The sequence below is a fragment of the Puma concolor genome, chromosome C1, assembly GCF_028749965.1.
Source record: "Puma concolor isolate L17-30 chromosome C1, mPumCon1.1.hap2, whole genome shotgun sequence".
Lineage (NCBI taxonomy): Eukaryota > Metazoa > Chordata > Mammalia > Carnivora > Felidae > Puma > Puma concolor.
The window spans coordinates 167234099-167252654 of record NC_141674.1 but is presented as its reverse complement, the minus strand read 5'-3'; the positions used below and the strand labels follow the sequence as shown (position 1 = coordinate 167252654).

The window sequence follows — 18556 nt, the reverse complement described above, 5'->3', positions numbered from 1 at the left end:
CTAATACTTAAATCGTGCTCTTCTGCCTTAATCTCCCTCTTTTTTTCTGCTTCATTATTCTCTATAAGTTTGTCCTCTATATCACTGATTCTCTGTTCTGCCTCATCGATCCTTGCCACCGCTGCATCCATCCGTGATTGCAGCTCAGTTATAGCATTTTTAATTTCATTCTGGCTATTTTTTACTTCTTTTATCTCTGCAGAAAGGGATTCTAATCTATTTTCGACTCCAGCTAGTATTCTTATCGTGATTCTAAATTCTGGTTCAGACATCTTGCTTGTATCTGTGTTGGTTAAATCCTTGGCTGTCGTTTCTTCATGCTCTTTCTTTTGGGATGAATTCCTGCTGACTTCTGTAGTTCAGGTTGTGCCGATTGTTGTGTTAATCCTCCAATCAGTTTTCTAGGTGTGTCGGATGGTTTAGTGTTGTTCTGGCTGTATTTCATGGATGCGAGACACACAAAAAACTTCCATGCTGTTCTGCCATCTTGGCTCCTCTCCATATTTTTTTCAAGTTGAAATTATTTCAATTTTTACATAATTGTAGTTAGAGGAGGCATTTATTTAGTTATGTAACAAAGTTTTGGGTACTTTTAACCAAAATATCTTTGTACAAATTTTATTGTATGTGTCTATCACTGTATAATAAAATAAAATCTTCCCTATTTGCAACTGTATATTTTGCACTGCATTTGGTGTTAAACACATACAAATGCTGACTGAACTCAATATTACTTGATTGCTTTGAGATAATGCTTGGTCTAACATGGTAGATGTGTTTATAGCTGAGAGTAAAGTAAATGAGAAATTATGTGTTACATATAGCCTGCTGTGGCCTCATTCTTTTCTGTATGATTTTTAATTTTACAGTTTTATCTATTATTGCAGGCATATAAGTGCTTATAATATCACAATTAAACACCTTTCCACTTTGTTCTATCCTTATTTTTAAATGAGGGGAATACCAAATTAGAAATATATGCTTTGCATCATTTTTTGCACATGCCCTTTTTGGAAGTGAAAAGAAAAAAATAGAATATAATTGACCTACATAAATCACTATAGTTGTGTGAAGGCTGAAGTAAAACCAGGCTTATACCATAGTATAAGTTCCTGAAGTAGCTATAGCTAGAAATTTAAAATAAACCTGTTACGTGAGATGATGTCTTTATAAAATTAGGTGCTAGAGTATATTTGGTTTTGAGCAGTCAGACTTTAAATGATGCATACTTTAAATTACCTTTTTTAATATAATTAGTATTCATTTTAAAATGGTGGAATTTTTTTTCCCAGTTTTGCAAATCTGGTGTGTGTGTATATATATATATATATATACGTATATATATACATATATATATATACGTATATATATACATATATATATACGTATATATATACGTATATATATATACGTATATATATATATACGTATATATATATACGTATATATATATATACGTATATATATATATGTATATATATATACGTATATATATATATACATATATATACATATATATATACATACATGTATATATACATACATACACACACACACACACACACACACGTTGGTGTGTGGTTTAATGTTTCATTGCAGTATAGAAGGGGAGATGCTAAAGCAGGTGAGAAGATCTTTATTCAGAAATGTGCTCAGTGCCACACAGTGGAAAAAGGTGGAAAACACAAGACTGGTCCAAATCTCTGGGGCTTTTCTGGCCCTGGACGAAAAACAGGACAAGCACCAGGATTTTCTTTTTCCGATGCTAACAAAAACAGAGAGAAAAACTAGGCAGTTGTGGCAGAGAACTAGAAACTTTGTAGCAAAGAGAAAAGACATGATTTGATAGAATTCTCTAGTTTGCTGCATTAAAAATAAAATCATCATGTTTATATTACTGAAATACTGGTTTATATCATAAGATCTGTGTTTAGATACCTGGTTTCTTTTTGATCACACAGGTTTTTACCTATACAAGGTATTTCATTTTATGCAGTACATCCATGTTGAAAAGCATGAGCTAAATTAAAAAGATCAAACCATATTTTAATGGCATAATGGTAGTTTTCTATTTGTAGTAGTGATTTCTATTTGTAGTAGTGGGAGGATGTTATAAAATAGTTTGAAAAAGTATATTCCGTGATTTCTTTGTTGGTGGAAAGTGGGTGGATGGCAGTTAACATGAGAAAGCATTTTAGGGTTAAAATTAAAAATGGTTAGAAAAGACTATAATATCTTTGCAAAGAAATTTGTTATTCCCAGATATATGTGTACATACATACATATCATTAACATTCACCTCAAAAATAGGGTATAACTCGAAATAGACTGTAACTCTTTTTTGAATTGTTCTTGGAGGCTTGCAATTTCTTACTGGCCCAAATTTCAGATCAGTACAACACTACTATTTGGAAAGGTTTTTATTTTATTTTGTTTTTGTTCCTTTTTATTATTTTTATTGAGGTGAAATTCACATAACATTAGCCATTTTTAAAATTTATTTATTTTTATTTTAGAGAGAGAGCTTGCACAAGTCAGGGAGAGGGGCAGAAGGTGAGAGAGAGAATCTTAAGCAGGCTCCATGCTCAGCACAGAGCCTGACCCCAGGCTCAATCCCATGACCATGGGATCACGACCTTAGCCAACATCAAGAGTCAAATCCTCAACCAACTGAGCCACCCAGGTGCCCCAACATTAGTCTTTTAATTAATTAATTAATTTATGTTTGTTTATTTTTTGCGAGAGAGGGAGAGATAGAACGTGAGTGGGGAGGGACAGAGAGAGAGGGAGACAGAGGATCCAAGGTGGGCACTATAGTAGTGCTGATAGCAGTGAGCCAGATGCAGGGCTCAAACTTACAAACTGCGAGATCATGACCTGAGCCGAAGTCAGACACTTAACTGACTGAGTCACGAGACGCCCCAACATTAGCTATTTTAAAGTGTACAAGTCAGTAACATTTAGGGTATCACAATATTGTGTAATCAACACCTCTTTGTAGTTTCAAAACTTTTTCATTACTTCAGAAGAGCTCCTGTACCCATTAATCACTCCCCATTTTCTCCTACCCTTAATCAACCTCTAATCTGCCTCCTATTTGTATGGATTTGCCTATTCTGCATAGTCTTAAAAAAGAAATCATAAAATATGAGCTTTTGTATCTGGCTTCTTTCACTTGGCATGTTTTCAAGGTTCATTGAAGTTGTAGCATGTATCAGTGCTTCATTCCTTTCTGTGGCTAATCATATTCCATTGAATGTATATATCACAATTTGTTTATCCATGTATCAGTTGATGAACATTTGGATTGTTTCCACCTTTTGCCTATTGTGATAGTGTTGCTATGAATATTTGTGAATAAGCATTTGTTTGAGTCCCTGTTTTCAGTTCTTTTGGATATGTATATGTATATGTATATGTATATGTATATGTATATGGTGGGTCATTTGTTAAATCTATATTTAACTTTTTGAGGAAATACCAAATTGTTTTCCACAGTAGCTTTGCCATTTTTACATTCCCATCAGTAATGTAGGATTCCTGTTTCTCTATATCCTCTCCAATGCTTGTTCTTTTCTTTTCTTTTTAAAATTGCCATCTTAGGGGCACCTGGGTGGCTCAGTTGGTTAAGCTTTCAGCTTGGCTCAGGTCATGATCTCGTGGTTTGTGAGTTCGAGCCCCACGTCGGGCTCTGTGCTGACAGCTTGGAGCCTGGAGCCTGCTTTGGATTCTGAGTCTCCATCTCTCTCTACCCCTCCCCACTGTGCTCTGTCTCTCTCTGTCTATAAAAAATAAGTAAAATGAAAAAAAATAAATAAAATTGCCATCCTAGTGGGTGTGAAGTGGTATCTCACAATTTTGCTTTGCATTTTGTTAATGAATGATGATGTTGAACATGTGTTAACGTGCTTTGTTAAAAAGAAAACCACAGACCCAAAATGGAGTCACTTGTGGTAGGCACAGGACACCAAACCATGGCTTAGTACCTAACCTAATTGTAGTTTCAACCTTTGCCAGAATGTAATCTTAACCAGTTAGTCTGGAATTTCCTGGTGGGCACTGGTAAGGTAATCCACCTGGTTTGTTCCCCAAAAGGAGGTGACCTTGCCTGAAATAATTCTTCCTTGTTGTTGTTATGACTTCCTTTTCCTGCCTTTAAAAACCTTTCCCTTTCTGTTGCCCTTTGTACTCCTTTCTACATGCTGCCTGATTCATAAATCATTGAATAAAAGCCAATTTGATCCTTAAATTCACTCAGTTGAAATTTTTCTGTTTAACAACTTGTTGGCCATTTGTATATTTGGAAAAATGTGTATTCATGTCCTCTGCCTATTTTTTATTTGAAGTGTTTGTCTTTTTTCTTGTAAGAGTTCTTTATGTATTCTGGATACTAAACCCTCATCGAATAGGAGATTTTCAAATATTTTCTTTTATTCTGTAGTTTGTTTTCATTTGGTTGATAAGGTCCTTTGATGCACAGAAGTTTTTAATTTGCATAAAGTCCATTTATCTATTTTTTTGTTGGTATTTTCTTGGTACCAAATCTACGAATCTATCACCAAATCTAAGGTCCTACTAAAGATTTACCCTTGTGTATTCTTCAAATACTTTTATAGTTTTGGCTCATATATTTAGATTGTTGACCCATATTCATTTGATTTTTGATAGTGAGGAAATAGTTCAATTTCTTTCTTTTTCATGTGATTATCTAGTTATCCCAACTCCATTTCTTGAAAGATGATTATTTCCCAGTTGAGTGGTCTTGATACCCTTGTTGAAAAACAGACTGGCCATATATGTTGGGGCTTGCTGCTGCATATTCAATTCTATTTTTATTACTGTTTTTATTACTGTAGTTTTGTAGTAAGTTTTGAAATTAGGAAGTGTTGAGCCCTCCAGCTGTGTTTTTCTTTTTTGATATTATTTTAACTGTTCAGGGCCTTTTGCAATTCTGTGAATTTGCAGATCACCTTCCTCCTTTCTGCAAAAATTTTGGAATTTTTGATAGAGATTGCATTGTGTCTATAGATTGTTTTGGGGGTATTGCCATTTTAGCAACACTAATGTTCCAATGTATGAACATGGGATGACTTTCCATTTATTTAGGTCTCCTTTCATTTCTTTAAGCAATGTTTTGTAATTTTCAGTGTATGAGTCTTTCACTTCCTGGGTTAAATTTTTCCTAAGTATTTTATCATTTTAGAAACTATTATAAATAACATTGTTTTCTTAATTTTCTTTTTGAATTGTTCATTGCTTGTATATAAAACACAACTGACCTTTGTATGTTGACCTTGCACCCTGCTTTGCTGAATTTGTGGCTCCTTTGGGATTTTCTATATTTAGAATCATATCATCTGTGAATAGAAGTGGTTTTACTTCTTCCTTTCCAATTTGGATGGCTGTTATTTCTTATTATTCCCTAATTGCTCAGGCTAGGACTTCTAGTGGAATTCTGAGTAGAACTGGTAAAACTGTTCCTGATCTTAGAGGGAAAGTTTTTAGCTTTTCACCTTGGGTATGATATTATCTGGGGGTTTCCAAAAATCCCTGTTTTCATGTTAGGCAAGTTATCTTTTATTCTTAGTTTACAGAGTGTTTATGTCATGAAAGAATATTAGAGTTTGTCAATTTTTTTTTCTGCAGGTATTGAAACAATCATCTATTCTTTTTCCTTTTGCTCTATTAATGTGTTATGCTAAGGTAATTGATTTTCTTATATTGAATCATCCTTGCATTCCTGGGATAAATCCCATTTGGCCATAGTGTATAATTCTTTTAATGTGAGGTGGATTTAGTTTCCTAGTATTTTGTTGAGGATTTTTGCATTAGTGATAAGAGTTACTGGTTTGTAGTTTTCTTGTGGTGTCTTTGTCTGGCTTTGGTGTTTGGAGAAGTTTAAAATACAGATTATTGCGGGGCGCCTGGGTGGCGCAGTCGGTTAAGCGTCCGACTTCAGCCAGGTCACGATCTCGCGGTCCACGAGTTCGAGCCCCGCGTCAGGCTCTGGGCTGGTGGCTCGGAGCCTGGAGCCTGTTTCCGATTCTGTGTCTCCCCTCTCTCTCTGCCCCTCCCCCGTTCATGCTCTGTCTCTGTCTGTCCCATAAATAAATAAAAACGGAGAAAAAAAATTAAAAAAAAATAAAATAAAATACAGATTATTGCAACTGTAAGTACTCTTCGTACATGATTTGAATTTGGTATTTTAAAATTTCTTAATGGGTTTTATAGTGCTTGTATTGTGCTTATTTGATTGAGCTTTGTGGACTATATTGTAGGAGAAGGGTTTAAAGAGAGGAGTTGGCGTTTTGTGCACAATGTTTTTTGTTTGCACATGTAATAGCTTAATTTTGTCAAAAGAGGGATTTTGCTTATTTTAACCTATGTTAATATTTCTAGTAAGATAGTGTCTTGGGTTGGTCTTAGCCTATCTATAGTGATGTTATTGACTAGAAATGCCTGGGGACACTCACCTGGGCCCATACTACTTGTAGTGAGCCCCTACAGACATCTCCCCAGCCAAAGTTGGTAATGTGGCTGGACCAGGCCTTGTGGTTCTTATTATGATGGCAAGACACACCTCATTAGCAACTATCAGGGAACTTTGAAAAGACAAGATTTATTACTCACAAGTCCTGGAGGTTGGATTGGATGCCTGGGACCACCCAGTGAGGTTGAGAGGAGAGAGAGCACGCGAGAGAAACAGAGTGAGAGCAAGCTAGTGAGCAGGTCTAGCGTTCTGCTTTTATTGGAGTCAAGGGTGGGGTGCCTAGGGTTTTGAAGGCTCACTATTGGTGAATTTAAAACATAAGGGTGGGAATTAAAGCATGGGAAGGGAAAAACAAGCAGTCCTCAAATGCAGTTATCTAAGTCTACCAGAGCTTTCTAAAAAGGGGGGTTGGGGCGCCTGGGTGGCGCAGTCGGTTAAGCGTCTGACTTCAGCCAGGTCACGATCTCGTGGTCCGTGAGTTCGAGCCCCGCGTCGGGCTCCGGGCTGATGGCTCAGAGCCTGGAGCCTATTTCCGATTCTGTGTCTCCCTCTCTCTCTCTGCCCCTCCCCCGTTCATGCTCCGTCTCTCTCTGTCCCAAAAATAAATAAACGTTGAAAAAAAAAATAAATTTAAAAAAAATAAAAAAAATAAAAATAAAAAGGGGGGTTAACTTCATGGGTGGAGGACCCTGGCTCTTTATGTACTCACGTAACTGGCAATGTGTTTACTCAAACTGGATGTTTTTGAAGTGGATGCCATGGTAAACAAAAGTTTAATGTCAGGCATTTATATTATAGTCAAAAAAGCTAATTGTCAGGTGCTTACACTGCAGATAGGTGAGATACAGTGAAATTTTTGTTATCTAGAATATTGGGAAAAGGGACCTGTGGATACTCAAATGGTTTGGTTAAAACAAAATTAGCACATGCAGGGTTTTCACAGCTTTTTTGGTGAAAACAAGATATTTTTTTTTTGTCTTTCTGAAATGTTGGGAGCAATACAGTTTAGTAGGATGGAGAGCTAGCAAAACCCTTGGTCCCAGACTTCTCTTGGGTTTCCAAGCAAGCCAGGGTAAAGTGGGGTGGAGAATATATGGTAAACACTTGAGGACTATATTGGTTTCTTAGGGCTGCTGTACCAAAGTACCATAAACTGGGTGGCTTAAAATAGCAGAAACTTATGTTCTCACAGTTCTGGAGGCTAGAAGTACAAAATCAAAAGTACAAAATCAAAAGGCTAGAAGTACAAAATGTTTGCAGGGCCATACTCTCTCTGAAACCTGTAAGACAATCCTTCCTTGTTTCTTCCTAGTTTCTGGTAATTTGTCATTTATCTTGGTGTTTTGGGTCTACAGCTGCATAACTCCAATGTCTGTCGTTTCATGATCCCTGTGTGTCTCTGTCTTCACATGGCTATCTTATAAGGATACCAATCATATTAGGTTGGGAGTTCATCCTACTGCAGTATGACCTCATTTCAAGTTACCTAATCACAGCTGCAGTGACCATATTTCCAAACAAAGCCATATTCTGAGGTAGTAGGGGTTAGGACCTCAGCGTATCTTTATTCAGAGAACACCCATATATACATATAAAATAAATACATAGATAATGATAAAAATTTATATTAAAACAAAATAGAATAAAACTTAATCTTTGGTCAAGGGTGCTTTAGAATCTTTTTAAACATCATTGTAATTGTTTTTAACACAATATCATTGTGTTTGTTGTGCAAAAATACTGGTTAATAGGTATTCTATAATAAAGAATTTGTCTGGTCTTTGTTCCAGGTTCCTAGATGGGAATCTGAAAACCTTAGAGTTTCCCAAGTGATAGGAGTGTTTCTTTTATGCAAGTTTGGGCCCTGGGACCACCACCTGAGTTTATGCTAATGAGGGGACTTATGGTAGGCTCCTGGAGAGTTTCTGGATGGGGGTGGCCAAACTTGAAAGACCAGCTATGTGATTAGAGAGTTGAAGCTTTGGGCTAGGTGATATCAGTCTAACTTCCAGGGTTAGGGGATAGTTGCTGCAAATTGAGTTCTGTCACATGGCTAATGTTTCACTAGGTATTCTTTGTTTTTTTTTAAATGTTTATTTATTTTAAGAGAGAGAGGGAGAGAGTGTGAGCATGGGAGAGAGAGAGGGAGAGAGAATCCCAAGTAGGCCCTGCACTGTCAGAGTGGAGCCTGATCTGGAGCTTAATCCCACAAACCATGAGATCATGAAATCAGGAGTTGGACACTTAACCGACCAAGCTACTTAAGCACCCCTCAATAGGTATTCTTACATAATAAAACCCCCATAAAAGCTCTGGACACTTTAATTGGAAGCTCTGGTTGAGGTTCCTGATTGGTGAGCATATCAGTGTCGTAGAAGAGTGATGAGTCTTGATTCTCTAGAGACAGGACCCAGAAGCTCTGTGTTTGAGACTTTCCCAGACTTCATTATATGGATCTCTTTATCTTGCTGGTCCTGATTTGCATCCTTTATGTTAAACCTGTAATTAAAAGTATAGTGTTTTCCTGAGTTCTGGAAAATTGTTCTACCAAGTTATCAAACTTGAGAGGATCCTGAGAACCCTCTAATTTATAGCCAGTTGATTAGAATTTTGGGTGGCCTGGGACCCCAAACTTGTACGTGGTGTCTGAAGTGAGGGCAGAATTGCTGGGGACTCTGGAGTCAGTTTTAATTCCAGGCAATAAGTGTCAGAGTTGAATTGCATTTATTGCAATAGGATTTCTCATTGATAGACTGTTGAATAAATAAGTCTGAAACTTAGATTTATTATTTGAATGTGGTTCTTTAGTTTTTAAAGTAACATCTTCCTATAGTGTCATTTTATTATTTTATTATCACATTATAAGAGCACTCAACTTTTGAGTCCTAACTTGTAGACTAGTTATAACCTAACATTTATTTCTCTAGCTGCCAATTTTATTGCTTGTTAGCATTGATTACAAATAATATTAAAACTTACTACAAATATATCTATTATAGATTGTTGTCAAAGATTAAAAGCTGCATAGAAGGTTTGGCTTTGGGGCGCCTGGGTGGCTCAGTCGGTTGAGCAGCCGACTTTGGCTCAGGTCACGATCTCGCGGTTTGTGAGTTCGAGCCCCGCGTCGGGCTCTGTGCTGACAGCTCGGAGCCTGGAGCCTGCTTTGGATTCTGTGTCTCCCTCCCTCTCTGCCCCTACCCCACTCACACTCTGTCTCTCTCTCCTTCAAAAATAAATAAACATTTAAAAAAAAAAAAAAGAAGGTTTGGCTTTAACATTATTTAAGAATTAGAAATAAAATTTCCCTAAGTCAGATCAGTTAAGTAATATTTGTGACTTATTTGGGGATATAATATTCCTATTTGTTTTACTGGTTACATAAGAATAATAAGTAGCAGAATCAAATTGGATTCCTATGTTAAACCACTTATAAAAATTAACTTGAAATGGGTAAAAGACTTAATTAAATTTAAGTCTTGAAATTATAAAACTCCTAGAAGAAAACATCTTATTTTTAAAAATTTTTTAAAGCTTTATTTATTTTTGAGAGAGAGAGAGAGAGAGAGAGAGAGAGAGGGAGAGCAAGCATGAGTGGGGGAGGAGCAGAGAGAGAGGGAGACACAGGATCCGAAGTAGGTTCCAGGCTCTGAGCTGTCAGCACAGAGCCCAATGCGGGGCTTGAACCCACAAACCGTGAGATCATGACCTGAGCCGATGTCGGATGCCTAACCGACTGAGCCACCCAGGTGCTCCAGGAAAAATCTTCTTGGCATTGATCTTTGTAATGATCTTCTGGATATGACACCAAAAGCACAAACAACAAGAACAATAATCATTAAGTGGGACTGTGTCAAACTAAAAAGCTCCTGCACAGCAAAAGAAACAGTCAACAAAATGAACAGCAACCTATGTAATGGAAGAAAATATTTGTAAATTATTTATCTGAAAGTCTTTGTAAGTTATATGTACACAATTGGGAACTAAACCCCAGCACACAATGGGCAGGGATTGATATTCAAAATCTATAAAGAACTGATGCAACTCAGTAGTGAAAAAGCAAACAACCCAAATAAAAAAATGGGCAGAGGAACTGAATAGACATTTTCCCAAAGAAGGCATATAAATGGACAACAGGTACATGAAAAGGTGTTCAACGTCACTAATTATCAGGGACATGCAAGTGAAAACCACAGTGAGATATCACCTCATGCCTGTTAGAATTGGTATCATCAAAAAAGACAAGAAATAACAAGTGTTGGCAAAGGTGTGGAGAACAGGAAACACTTGTGCATTGGTGGTGAAAGTATAAATTGGTGCAGCCATTATGGAAAACAGTGTGGAGATTCCTCAAAGATTAAAAATAGAACTACCATATGATCTAGTAATCTCATCTCTTGGTATGTATCCAAAGGAAATGAAATAGGATCTGGAAGAGGTATCTGCCCCCCACGTTCACTGCAGCATTATCCACAATAATACTGGTTAACAACCTAAGTGTTTATCATCAGATGAATAGAGAAAAAAGATTGTGGTAAATGTATACATTGGAATATTCAGCCATGAGAAAGAAGGAACTCCTGCCATTTACAAAAGCTTAGATGAACCTTCAAGGCATTATGCTGAATGAAATAAGTTACAGGAAAAAATACTGTTTAATATCAATTATGTGTGGAATCTTAAAAAGTCAAACCCAGGGAGTTTTAGGAAAATGGCAGAGTGAGAAGATCCTGAGCTCACCTCATCCCATGGATACACTGAGATAACAGCTATATCTATGCAAATAACTCTGAAAACAACCTGAAGATTGGCAGAACAGACCTTCCACAGCTAATCATAGAGAGAAGGCCACATCAAAAAGGTTAAGAGGAGTGGAAACACAATTGGGAACTAAACACCCAGCACACAATAGGTGAGACATCACAAACACAGAGATGTGAGAGGATCAGACTCCACACCAGGCACTCCTGGCACAGAGGACTTGAACTGGAAGACAAATCCCCATAATATCTGGGTTTGAAAATCAGTGGCTTAACTCCAGGAACTTCAACTTCAACAAAGATGTTTAAAACATAAAAGAAGCAGTCAGAGCTGAGAATTCAATAATTGAGATTAAAAAAATGCACCGGAGGGAATCAAGAGCAGATTAGAGGAGGCAAAGGAACTATCAGCCATCTGGAAGACAGGGTGATGGAAAGCCACTAAGCTGAATAGCAAAAAGGCAAAAGAATAATAAAAAAGGAGAATAGGTTAAAAAACCTCTGCAACATCATCAAGAATAATAACATTCACATTATAGGGATTGCAAAAGGAGGAGAGAGAAAGGGGTAGAAAACTTATTTGAAGAAATAATAGCTGAAAACTTCCCTAACCTGGGGAAGGAAACAAACATCCAGATTCAAGAAGCACAGAGGGCCCCTAACAAGATGAACCCAAGGAGGTCCACACCAAGACACAAAATAATTAAAATGGAGACAAGTGCTGATAAACAGAATTTTAAAAGCAGCAAAAGAAAAGAAAAACAGTTACATATAAGGGAAACCTCATAAAGCTATCAGCTGATTTTTTTCAGCATAAACTTTTTAGGCCAGAAGGGAGTAGCATGATGTATTCAAAATGCTGAGAGGAAAAAACCTACAACTAAGAATATTTTACCCAGTAAGGTTATCATTCAGAACAGAAGGAGAGATAGTTTCCCAGACAAACTCTAGACTGAAAAAAAAAAAAAAAAGTTAAAGGAGTTCATCAGCACTAAACAAGCCTTATAAGAAGTATTAAAGAGAATTCTTTAATTGAAAATATCATAACTAAAAATTATGACAGGAAAAAATTTCAGAGGTAAAAGGAAACATATAGTTGAGGTAGTAGATTAATCACTTGCAAAGCCAGTATGGAGTTTAAAACACAAAAGTAGTGGGGCGCCTGGGTGGCGCAGTCGGTTAAGCGTCCGACTTCAGCCAGGTCACGATCTCGCGGTCCGTGAGTTCGAGCCCCGCGTCAGGCTCTGGGCTGATGGCTCGGAGCCTGGAGCCTGTTTCCGATTCTGTGTCTCCCTCTCTCTCTGCCCCTCCCCCGTTCATGCTCTGTCTCTCTCTGTCCCAAAAATAAATAAAAAACGTTGAAAAAAAATTAAAAAAAAAAACACAAAAGTAGTAAAAATAAATTATATCTACAAAAACTAGCCAAGAAATACACAAAACAAAAATAATATGACATCATATATGTAAAAACATGGAGGAGAGAGTAAAAATTTAATGCTTTTAGAATGTGTTTAGACTTAAGGGACCATCAACTTAATATAGACTGCTATACACATAAGCTGTTCTGTGTGAATCTAATGTTCTGTCTGAATTTGTGGTAACCACAAATTAAAAACCTGTAATAATGCACAAAATAATAAAGAGAAAAGAATCTAAATGTAACACTAAAGAAAGCCATCGAACTACAAGGGAAGAGAGCAAACAAGAAAGGAATAGAGAAGACCTGTAAAAACAACCAGAAAACAATGAACAGAATGGCAATAAGTATGCAGCCAATCAGTAATTACTTCAAATGTTAGTGAACCAACTGCTGCAATCAAAAGGCATACAGTGACTGAATGGATAAAAAAAATTAAGACCCACTTATATGTTGCCTACAACAGATACTTTATTTAAAAACATTTTTTTAAAAAAATGTTTATTTATTATTGAGAGACAGAGAGACAGAGCATGAACATGGGAGGGGCAGAGAGAGGGGGAGACACAGAATCTGAAGCAGGCTCCAGGCTCTGAGCTGTCAGCACAGGGCCCCAAGCGGGGCTTGAACTCACAAACTGCAAGATCATGACCTGAGCCAAAGTTGGACGCCCAACCGACTGAGCCACCCGCGTGCCCCAAGAGATACTCACTTTAAATGTAAGGACATACACAGACTGAAAGTGGAGGGTTGGACAAAGATATTCCATGCAAATGGAAATCAAAAGGCAGACTGTGTTTTCTTCTTTAATCCTGGCTCCTCTGACCGACCCTTCGTGGTGTCAAATTGAATTTAGGAAGATTTTCACATCCAGCTTCATAGAGGACTATGACTTACCCCTTAGGATTTACCACCTACTTTGGAGAACTCTTCTTTTGAGATCATTAGTGACAGATGTCCTCTTAACTCCGTCCAGGTTTTGTATTTTTGGTAGTCTTCTAATTATATTAAGTTTGATAAATTTTATCAAAAGTGGAGTTAGTATTTCTGTCTCTCTTTGTCCATATTCTTTTTGACTGGTTTTAGAAAGGAAAAAAAGAAGAGACAGCCTTTCAGTCTCATTATAAAACTGGATTCCTGAAACCATAGGTTTTTGATAGAGATTTGGACAGAGGCAACTTGTTATGATTGGAAGAAAAAACATGAAAATGAGTTAGCAGTCACCATTCTTAACTCTAAATAGTCTGTATCTTAGGGCAAGTTCTTCTTCTCTCTTTGGGTCATTTATTCATCTTCAAAATGAGGGGTTGGATTAATTTCTAAGGCCTCTTCTAGAAGGAACTTTGATTCTAGGAGAATAGGGTACTGCTTATGTCCAACATGTCTGGGGTTGGAAGTTTATTCCTGTACCTTGGGCCATGCTAAATAGCATGTGAGTATTAGATTTCTATAGGGAACCCTAAGACTAGAACACCAAAGACTAACTTTGGAATTTTCTTGTAGATCAGAAACTGTAAGTATTCCCAGTTGTAATAGTTTTCCTATTGAATCCAGGAATAATCTTCTGTTCAAATATGTGGGTCACATCAGAAAGGAAACCTTACAAATTTAACTACACAAACTTAAAACTTATTTTCACCTTTGTAGGTATTATCTGGGGAGAGGAAACTCTGATAGAATATTTAGAGAACCCAAAGGAATATATCCCTGGAACTAAAATGGTCTTTGCTGGTCTTAAAAAGAAGAGTGAGAGAGATGATCTTATTCAGTATTTGAAACAGGCAACATCTTCATGAAATGCTCTTGCACCTTAAAAATACTAGTTATAAACCAATAGTTCCAGTTTCAAATATTGCATGTTTAAGGAAGTCATATTTGATCTTTTTTGATCAGCCTGTAGTAAGTTTAACATTTAAAAATAAAAGTTGATGGAACGCCTGGGTGGCTCTGTCGGTTAAGCGTCCGACTCCAGCTCAGGTCACGATCTCATGGTCCATGAGTTCGAGCCCCGTGTCGGGCTCTGTGCTGACAGCTCAGAGCCTGGAGCCTGCTTCGGATTCTGTTGTCTCCCTCTCTCTCTGCTCCTCCCCCGTTCATGCTCTGTCTCTCTCTGTCTCAAAAATAAATAAACATTTAAAAAAAATAAATAAAAGTTGAAATTTTTGATTGTGTGTAATCTATGATCAAATGCCCTTCAGAGTCAGAACTGACTTTCGTCTGCAGACTAGGGATGTTGATAAGGCCAGCATGAGGAAGAGAGAGAAGAGAACTGAAATCTATTGTGCTTCAGTAGTCTCTACATGCACAAAATATTTTATAAGCCTAGCAACTGCTATTGATGATGGAGATAATTTCCACATACTTACTTCTCTATCATTTAAATGTAAATGTAGCAGACATTAGCTTTAGTTTTCATTAAGCTATGTTTGGTTATTTGTTTGCTTTTTATTATATCTTTATTATATTTATAGCTATAACTTCATTATAAGTAACTTTAAGAAAAAATAAGGAAATTGAAGTCAAATATTTGGTCTTATCTTAGGAATATTATTGGAACAAAAAGCAAATTGTTGACCATGTGTGACATAAAATAAAACCTAGAGAGAAGGAGAAAAGCATGTTCTATGTTAATAAGCATTTATGTCACATAACATGTAATATGTTTGCATTAATCTTTTTAGGGTACCTTTTTAATCCTGAGTAATGTGAGGCTGGACTGAAGGGAGGGATAGCATGTACCCTTTTGAGAAAGAGGATGAAGAAAAAAGACAACCCTCACCATTAGTGTGGAAAGGCCTCCCACCTCACAGGAATTGGCTATGAGTCATGGTGGAGCAGGTCCACCACAGGGCCTGTATACAAGGGAATGGTGGCTCTGTGTGGTGTGAAGTGGCCCCTGAATTGGCTATGCAGTCCTATAAACACTCCATTACCCAAATGTAGGGCCCAATGCAGGAAAGGGAAGGTATTTCCTTACCAAAAAGGTGGGTAATGGACTTAGTCGGTCAGGGGTCATTATGGGTGAGAATAGGATATCCATTCTCTAATTTCCACTTCACAACAACACCCCTGTAAGATGGATTTTACCTTCTCAGGGCTGCCTGGATGACTCAGTCGGTTAAGCATCCAACTTCCGCCATGATTTCATGGTTTATGAGTTTGAGCCCCATGTTGGGCTCTGTGCTGATAGCTCAGAGCCTGGAACCTGCTTCGGATTGTCTCCCTCTCTCTCTGCCTCTTCCCCTGCTCATGCTCTCTCTCTCTGTCTCTCTCTCTCAAAAATAAACATCAGGGAAAAAGAAGGTGGATTTTACCTTCTCCTTGGGACTTGTGCTAGAACCAACCTTTGGATCTTCTGCCCCAATTCCTGGTGACTTTTTACCATATCATAGGGATAATATGTTAATGAGTTAACTTATTAGCAAATGCTTCTATTGAGAAGTTACCCTACCTGAAAATTCCCAAAGTGAGGGGAACATTATTGAAAAAGCTGTGATCTCCAGAAGGTTCTATTAAGTCAACTAAGTGCTTGGGCCCAATTTTAATGCTTCTGGCAAGTGGGAGTTCAGTGCCACTACTGTATGGAAGAATGTGTCCCTGGGGACCAAGACTTCAGACGAAGTTGAGCTTGTTACTCTCCCTGGAGAAATTCTTTGATGAGGGCAGAGACATCTGTAGGGACTCCAAGAGTGTATTAGGGATGTTACCAGTCTCAGAGCTGAGTTGGGTTTGCAAGGATATAGAATTTGGTGACATACTTCATATTTTAATTTATATGGGACAGAAAACTCTGTAAGAAAGACTTGAACTTAAATTCATACTCATAATTATAGCTTAGATTTATACGACTCTGACAGATGGCCTTGGTGGTTTTGACAAAAGGCCACATTGCAGGGAGGAACAAGAAGGAAGGCCCTATGTTTGGAGTTTAAATACTTTTGACCTAGGAGAAGCAGAAAGAAGATAGTATGAGAAGAGCTGAGGTGGTAAAGGGCAGTTCGGTGGGAATAGAGAAGTATTAAGTAGATTTCTTCCATTTAAAAAATCAAACAGTGATAAGATGTTGAATGTTGTTTTACATTTATGTTTATCTTGGTAAGAGCAAAATAAATACCTCTTTGCTGGTAGTGATGTTTCTGGTATTAGAAAAAAGTTTGGAGGAAAATTTGCAAATAAATGCAGTCATTAAAATTCTGTACTATGATAGGCTTTATTATCAAATGAATATATGTTGTCTTTGAGAGGCTTAACTCCATCTTAGGGTCAGTTTACATGAAGGGATGTCTGGGCACTATGCCGTTTTATTCTCTATCAGCTGTGTTTGCCAGAGTTCTCTTCTCTGTGTGGTTCCTGGTTAAGGCTGGTCATGTGAGAAACCTGCCTGAGATTTGGAAAGGGGCAGAGTTAGGCAAAAGCCTTTACATTTGTCAGGTTGCTGCAGGGCCCCAGGTGCAACTTATACTTGTCGCTAATCTGTTGACTGCAGCCTTCATGTGGTGGGGCAGCAAGTGGACTCAGCTTCTCCCAGCTCCTACCAGATCTCTTTCAGTTTGAGCCTTGGGCCATCCACATAATAAAGGTTTGGAATAGATGAGAAATAGACAAAACAGTACCAGTCTGTCCTCACTGCCTCACCGAGTTTGTCCTTCTTCTACCTACTTTGCTCCCGCTCTCCTTCCTCACTATCTGCCCTGCTAACCTACAGTAACTGTAAGCCCATCATGAAATCAGAGCCCACAAACTTCCATAGCCTTCCCCAACTCTCCTTTGTGATCTTAGAGACTTTGCTCTAATCCTTTAGATGCTCCCTTCTGGACCTGTATTCCTCTGCTTCTTCCCAAATTGTGTAAGGTCTCCTTTAGTAACTCCCTTATTCACATCACTCACAGTGGCCCTGAATCCTTGGTCAAATCCTAACTGATACAGATACTATATCAGTGCAACATACCTCCTTATGAATAACAGGAACCTCAAAGGGAATTACTCTCTAGGTACTCTCCAACCTAAATTTGGGGTGCCTTGACAAAGCAAAGGAAAGAATAATGAACTTTACAACCATCTAAGGTTGTCAGGTTACTGAAGTCTGCTATTGTCTCCTAAACTTGAATTAAAGATTCAATAGAAAAAAAGATTCATGTTAATTAGAGAACAGATTACTATGTTTATGTAATCTGAAAGAAGTAAGTATCCTTGTTTTATAGGGCCATTAACAGGAACCAGGAAACATCAGTAGAAAGGAAATGTTATGCTGATCGCATATCAACAAAAATATATTTGAGAAGTATTACAGGTAGTTGGATGATTATATAAGATGTATATTTATCACTTTCAGCATAGACAGTTCTAATATATATCTTGATAAGGATCTGGAAGAATAAAGTATGGTTTCATTTAATTAAAGTAAAAATGTTAGATCAGTTAACTTGGCAATTGTTTGCATGTTTCAGATAGAACAGAGGGAACTCTTCAGAAAGCAGGGAACATTGTTAGTTGCTTTGTTCTTAAAATTTTTTATACTAGCTAGTAAAGTACTTTCTAGATGAAAACCTCTAGTCAGTGGTTCTTTTGGAAAACAACATACCATTTAGTTTTCAAGAAGAGTAATTTTTTAAATTAAGCCCTTGTGTCTCACACGATGTTGTGTATAATACAGCATGATTTTGAGAGCATTTGCTTATTCTCCCTCATCGTCACATTCTTCTAAAATATTAACATGGGGAAGAATTTAGAATCAAATTTCCTTCTCTATATTTGTCACTCAGTGATCATTACCATCTACTTTTGAGTTTGAAATCACAGTTTCATGCAGTTCTTCAGCTTTAATTCCTCCTTCTCCACAAACTGGGGACTCATTGAAGCACAGAATATTATGGTAGTAGAGGCAGGTGTGAG

General features: G+C 37.4%; 2 protein-coding genes across 2 annotated transcripts in view; both read left to right on the top strand.

Moving 5' to 3' along the window:
- Positions 1-18556, top strand: part of PDE11A (phosphodiesterase 11A) — a 414495-nt gene that overhangs the window by 7323 nt on the left and 388616 nt on the right. The window lies entirely within an intron of this gene.
- On the top strand, positions 766-14460 carry LOC112866368 (cytochrome c, testis-specific). Its single transcript, XM_025929300.1, has 3 exons — positions 766-795; positions 1600-1778; positions 14310-14460. Exons 1-3 carry the CDS (start codon positions 766-768, stop codon positions 14458-14460), a joined length of 360 nt encoding a protein of 119 aa, XP_025785085.1.